The sequence below is a fragment of the Coenobita brevimanus genome, chromosome 71 (genome assembly GCF_032717465.1).
Source record: "Coenobita brevimanus isolate Jiangsu-jjx chromosome 71, ASM3271746v2, whole genome shotgun sequence".
Lineage (NCBI taxonomy): Eukaryota > Metazoa > Arthropoda > Malacostraca > Decapoda > Coenobitidae > Coenobita > Coenobita brevimanus.
The window spans coordinates 27,892,752-27,899,745 of record NC_137024.1 but is presented as its reverse complement, the minus strand read 5'-3'; the positions used below and the strand labels follow the sequence as shown (position 1 = coordinate 27,899,745).

The following is a 6,994-nucleotide window of genomic DNA, read 5'->3' as shown; positions in this document are numbered from 1 at the left end:
GAATCATTAACAACCCTGTCATTACATATAAACTACCTCCCCTGCATGTAAGAAGGAATGTTGCCTCCCTTGCATTATTTTACAGATATTTTTTTGGCAAATGCTCAGACGAAGTTGCGTCCATGGTGCCACCTCTCCATGCCTTCCCTCGTGCTACACGGGCATCTGGTAGCGCTCATGACTGGAATGTCACTCAGCCATATTGCAGAACTTCTGCCTATCAGAATTCTTTCATTCCCCGAACTGCATCTCTCTGGAATTCGCTTCCCCGGAGTTGTTTTCCTCCAAATTTCAACCCACAGCTGTTCAAGTCTAACTGTTACAGATATTTTATGAACGGAGGACGCCAGTAATCTGGTGTATGGATTGTTTTTTTTTTTTTTACTCATTTGTTTTTCCTTTCCCCGTTCTGTTATTTATAAAAAAAAAAAAAAAAAAAGATGACGTTGCATTTGGTCACGATGAAAGTTTGGGCAGAGAATAAAGAATTCCTATTTCAGCCAACGACGGACGATTTTATTCAGCCCATAGAAACACCGCAGCGAAAGGGTTGGTGGTGCTTATAGAATATTGGACGGTTTTGGCTGCTGTTTTTCGCAGCTATTGTGCAAACCCTTTATTCAAAGTACCGTGAGTTTGAACATAATACTAATACTGCCTGGATGTAACTTTATCACCAAAACGACGATGTGGTGGTGAGAAAGTGGCTTGGTAACTGTGATCCTGCCACATCTAGGAGAGGAAATGTTTGCTGCTGTCGTGCGTTTGTTCTAACCTGGCGATGATTCCAAAGCCTTTCAGCTGAATAGATGGCCAAGTGTTGTGACTAGAGGGAGTGCTGAACTAGTAAACAAGATGCCTCAGCCCTACCTCAAAACTAAGGCTCACCGATTTTTATGCAGCTACGATCTAGTATTGAAGTTTCAGGAGTGGCTCAGTTCCATGAAGTAAGAACAAACTCGCTGTAGTGCTGTCTGTGTGCTAAAATTACATGTGCCACCAAAATACCCGCAACACTTACTGCTGTCAGTACGAGATCACGCCACCAAACTTGCCATCACTTCCCGAACCTAACTCACATTTAGATTTACAGGCAGAGCAAGACATGGGAGATTTCAGCACTCTCCTTTCCTTGGGCTTTCTGGAAATGATGATGATGATGATGATGATAATGATGATGATGATGGTGGTGATGGTGCTGATGATGTTGGTGATGATGGTGATAATATTGATGATGACTGTGATGATGATAGCTCGTGATAACTTTCCTCTGAACTCAAATTTCTTCATTTATCAATCCAACGAAGCAGGATGGTATTACTTTCGGGAACGCACTCTATACATCTGTACGAGATTCAGCCTGTGTATGTGTGTGTGTGTGTGTGTGTGTGTGTGTGTGTGTGTGATTTACATGGTCTGTCCGAATTAGGGGGTCCTTATGATTTTCCCGTCGCTGATGCTTCACTTAGTCAATGAAGAAGGAAAGGGGAGGGGGATTCTGCAGCCGCTATCTCACTCCGACATCTTTGCTACCTTATAATTAGATTAGGGAAGGTTAGGTTAGAATATTTTGGGTTAGGTCTCTTTAAAATAGATCAGGTTAGGTAGGCTTATTTCGGCGTAGGTGCAGTTGTGTATAGAGGCAGGAGCTGGATAATGCCCCATCTCCCTCCAGCATTTAAAAAGTGCGGAAACAAGATACGGTATTTACGATGAAAAGTTATAGACACGCCTATTTCGGTCAGTGTCAGAGAAGTAAATAAAAAAGATGGAAGTTGAGTGTACCTGAACCTGCAGCTTTGCCTCATTACCGTCCATTTTGGTGGTGGGGGTACAAAGCGTCACCCAGAATGGCCTAGAGGTAACAAGAATTTATTAATGCCACCCTCACCCAAAAAACGCAAGAAAGAGATATATCAAATTGTCCTTGTCAGTAATGAGTGTCGACCCCCCCCCCCATAAAGAAAAAAAAGTCGTGAGGTGTAGCAAGTATAAAAATAAATCACATCATCAGAGTCAAAAAGCAAAAATGGCAGCACACGTGTAAATGGATAATTCGTCCCAAAACAGCACTTCGGCTCATCAAACTAATCACCTCACTTTTCTTAACACCGTTTTCCCCTCCCTTATTACCCCTTTCGGTGGCGGTGGGAGGGTTCGATATCGCGACCATTCCGGCGCCGGTGGAGAGTGTCGGTCCCCCACCCCCCTGAAAGTTTAGCCGGGGCCGAGTTTGCCGCGGGGGCCGAACTTGCTACACACCGTAATCCACTCGGGCGGTAATTTCATATCTTTCTGTAACTTTCTTTAACTTTCGCTCTGTATCTAATTATTTCCTGGAGGGGGCAGGGGAGGGGAGGGGAAAATTGGACTTTGAGAGAGAGGGAAGGAGACAGGGAGTGGGTTGGCGCTAGGAGAGAGAGAGAGAGAGAGAGAGAGAGAGAGAGAGAGAGAGAGAGACAGCAAATGAAAGTTAGATGCAGTAACGAGTGTAAAGGAAATGTATTCATGGGGGAAAGATTTTGAAAATGTGAAGGAAGGAGGTAGAGGGAACAGAAAAGAAGGAAGAGACATGTAAAGAATACTAGCAAGAAGGAGTGAATTCTTGTTTTCCTTTCCCTCCTTCATATTTCTCCTTCATCTTTGTCCTTCCTTCCTTCCTTTTCTCTCTCCTCATTCTACATTCTCTCCTTTCTGTGTCTCGCTTTGTGGTGTAAGTGTTATGTAAAAATTAAGGTCTCTCTCTCTCTCTCTCTCTCTCTCTCTCTCTCTCTCTCTCTCTCACCACCCCCATCCTCTCCCTCAGATCCCGCGGCCATCTTGCCCCGCCTGACGCTGTGTCGCCGCCATGATGGTACACCTGCCACACCTCGCCCTCCACCTAATTACCTTGGTCGTCCTACTCACTCCAGGTAAGTCACTCCCTCTATATCCACTCACTCATTTACTCTCACTCACTCATATATTCACACTCACTACACTCTCTCTCTCTCTCTCTCTCTCTCTCTCTCTCTCTCTCACACACACACACACACACACACACACACACACACACACACACGCACACTTCACTTTCACTCACTTTCTGTCCCCTTTCCTCCGCTCTCCTTCATCCACTTTCTCACAGTCCCTCTACTCTCTCCTACTCTCTCTCTCTCTCTCTTCATTCATTCGCTCACTCTCTCTCTTTCACCCCCTCACTGCACTCACCCACACAGACACACTTCATCATTCATTAATTCATTTTTTCAGTGGTAACAGAGCGCTCTGGTCTAAATTCGGAACACGTTTTCAAGTTCGTTAAATAGGTAAAAGTCTATGGTCCTATCAAGGCAAGCATCTGTGTCATTAGAGAGAGAGAGAGAGAGAGAGAGAGAGAGAGAGAGAGACTGTGTAGGCAGACTGTGTATGTAGAAATGTGTGTGTATGTATGTTCTTGTATGTAAGTGGTAAATAGGTAGGTGATGTGTGTATGTGTGTGTGTGTGTGTATTCGAGTATGTAAGTGTAAGTAGGTAGGTTATGTGTAGAAATGTATGTGTGTGTGTGTGTGTGTGTGTGTGTGTGTGTGTGTGTGTGTGTGTATTCGTGTAAGTGGTAAGTAGGTAGGTTATGTGTGTAGACATGTGTGTAGTCTCTGTATGTATGTATATTTTTTACGTAATCTCCGAAAGTTAAAAAAACAAAAAAAAACAAAAATAAATAACACGGAGAATATAGACGCAAATTTAATTGGAAATTATTTATGCTGTTGCTATGACATTATTATTATTATTATTATTATTATTATTATTATTATTATTATTATTATTGTTGTTGTTGTTGTTGTTATTATTATTATTATTATTGTTATTATTATTATTATTATTATTATTATTATTATTAGATGGGCAGAGTATTTTGAAAGATTGTTAAATGTAGAGGAGGAAAGGGTGGCTGAGACTGTGGTGGATGGAAGGGTGCAAGGAATAAATGTGCTGGGAGAGTTGAATGATTCTTTGATCACGAAGGAGGAAGTGGAGAAGGCAGTAAAGGAGATGAAAACAGGGAAAGCTGCAGGTATGGATGGGTGTGCCGTGGAATGCCTGAAGGGTGGTGGAGTGACTATTGTTGACTGGTTAGTAAGATTGTTGAATGTGTGCTTTTTAAAAGGTATGGTGCCAGTTGACTGGGCAAGTGCTTGTGTGGTCCCGTTGTATAAAGGCAAGGGTGATAAGTATGAATGTACTAGCTTTAGGGGTATAAGTCTGTTGAGTGTTGTAGGTAAGGTGTATGGTAGAGTATTAATTATAAGAGTTAGAGAGGGTACAGAGGGAGTGATTGGTGAGGAGCAGTGTGGCTTTAGGAGAGGGAGGGGATGCGTGGATCAGGTGTTTGCGGTGAGACAAGTGTGTGAAAAGTATTTAGCGAAAGGCAAGGATGTGTTTTGGGCATTTATGGATTTAGAGAAAGCGTATGATAGAATTGATAGGGAGGCTTTGTGGACTGTTTTAAGATTGTATGGACTTGATGGTAGGTTACTAAAAGGGGTGAAAAGTTTTTATGTAAATAGTAGAGCGTGTGTAAGAGTGGGAAATGCTATGAGTGATTGGTTTCCTGTGAGAGTGGGGCTGCGACAGGGATGTGTGATGTCGCCTTGGTTGTTTAATATTTACATGGATGGTGTTGTAAGGGAGGTGAATGCAAGAGTTTTAGGTGGAGGTCTGAGTCTGGTGAATGTTGATGGTGGAGAGTGGAATCTGAAGCAGCTGCTGTTTGCAGATGATACTGCACTGGTGGCTGATTCAGAGGAGAAATTGAGACAGTTGGTAGAGGAGTTTGGAAGGGTGTGTGGAAAGAGGAAATTGAAAGTAAATGAGAATAAGAGTAAAGTGATGAAGTGTACGAGGTTGGTAGATGGTAGGGGGATGAATATAGTTTTGAATGGCGAGTTGCTTGAGGAGGTAGAGTGTTTTAAATATCTAGGGTCACATGTTGCTGTGGATGGAAGAATAGATGCAGAAGTGAAGTTTAGAATAAATGAAGTAGGAAAGGTGCTGAGAGGAATGAAAAAAGTGTTTAGATGTCGTTCGCTTAGAATGGATGTAAAGAGAAGGCTGTATGAGGGTGTTGTGGTACCGACTGCATTATATGGGGCTGAAACATGGAATATGGGTGTAGCAGAGAGGAAAAGATTGAATGTAATGGAGATGAGGTGTCTGAGGAGTATGTGTGGAGTGACGCGTATGGATCGAGTGCGGAATGATGAAGTGCGAAGGAGAACTGGAGTTGTTTGGGAGATGGCTGGTAGAGTTGAGCAGAGGGTGTTGCGATGGTTTGGGCATATGGAGAGAATGGATAATGAGCGATTGGTGAAAAAGATATCTAGATCTGATGTGAGAGGTGTAAGGCTGAGAGGAAGACCACGAATAGGATGGATGGACAGTGTGAAGAGAGCGCTGGATGCGAGAGGGATGTCTGTTGAGCAAGGAAGAGTGGCTGTGCGTGACAGAAATAAATGGAAAGAAATTGTGAATGAAAAAGTGATGACGCAGCCCTGAGGGGATATTTTCCCGCATTTGGTCTGATCAGCTATTTCAGGTCAGGTGCGGGTAAGGGGATGAGTCTGTTATGATGTGGCAGGGGTAAACCAGCTCTGTTGTCGGGCCCTGCTGCGGATGTCACTGATTGCATTGCGCAGTTGACCCTTGTGTGGTGTGGTGTGGTGAGGATCTGTCCGTTCTCCCCTTTGGGGCTAAGATGTGAATGAATGTGTTTGAATGGATGAGTAAATGGGGAGTGTGTCGTCCTGTCTCGGCTACCTCCCTTTCCTTGGGGGAAGCAGCCTAGGTATATAGATAGAGATAGATAGATAGATTATTATTATTATTATTATTATTATTATTATTATTATTATTATTATTATTATTATTATTATTATTATCATTATTATTATTATTATTATTATTATTATTATTATTATTATTATTACTATTACTATTATTATTATTATTCTTACCCGTCTCCGCCCCAGAGGGGTCTGTTTGCTTGTCTGTCTGTTAACAACTTTAAGCAAAAACAACTTGTGCGATTTTGACTAAAATTACAGGGTTGATGGGCTATGACCTTCTGATCACCTGATTAAATTTTGGGCCAAAATGGGCCAAGGCCCAGGCTGTAGACCCATAAAAAATGTAAACAAAAATAGTTTTTTCGCCATAACTCCATTCAAATTCATCATATCGACATGAAACCAAAATCTAAAGATGCATCTTTCAAATCTGCATCCTATAACATGCCTCATTACATCAGGGGGGTCATCCCCCAGTTAGAGGTAGGGGATCAATGTCAGGTGGGTCGGACCTAAAATGTCAAGTGGGCATAAAATCGTCAATTTTCACCCGATTTACTCCACATTTGATATGTGACATCTTTGACTAATATCCTGCTGTATTCCATCAGCATTGAAATGACTGCCGGGGACGGGTTTGCTGTGTCTTGGCACCACTTCTCGTTAGGCCTATTGTTATTATAAACGCCTACTAATGCTTGTTGTTTGTTTGGTTGTGTGTGTAACCAATGTATGTGTGTGACCCCTGTTGTTATATTATCGGCTTAAATATAGAAGTATGTGCATGATTATTGTGTGTGTGTGTGTGTGTGTGTGTGTGTGTGTGTGTGTGTGTGTGTGTGTGTGTGTGTGTGTGTGTGGTGTGTGCGTGTGTGTGAGTGAGAATGTGAATATCAGGGTATGTAGGCTATGTGTGTATGTACAAGTGTACGTTTTTATAAGATAATGAGTGTGTGCGTGCGTGAATGTATATGAATGTTTGCGTGTGCGTACTTGAGAATGTGTGTACATGTTTGTTTGAAGTGTGTGTGTGTGTGTGTGTGTGTGTGTGTGTGTGTGTGTGTGTGTGTGTGTGTGTGTGTGTGTGTGCGCGTGCGTTTATATATGTATTTGTGTATATGTTGATGTGAATTTGCATGTTTGTTTTGTGTTTGTATAAATGAGT

At 42.3% G+C, this 6,994-nt stretch overlaps 1 protein-coding gene across 1 annotated transcript in view; it reads left to right on the top strand.

Annotated features, from left to right (window-relative positions):
• The first annotated feature begins 2,804 nt into the window (after nt 1-2,804).
• Nucleotides 2,805-6,994, top strand: part of LOC145406715 (lachesin-like) — a 146,666-nt gene continuing 142,476 nt past the window's right edge. Inside the window, exon 1 of the mRNA XM_080277814.1 lies at nt 2,805-2,912. Within this exon, the coding sequence (XP_080133940.1) occupies nt 2,849-2,912 (64 nt within the window). The 5' untranslated portion in view covers nt 2,805-2,848. The remainder of the gene's footprint in view (nt 2,913-6,994) is intronic.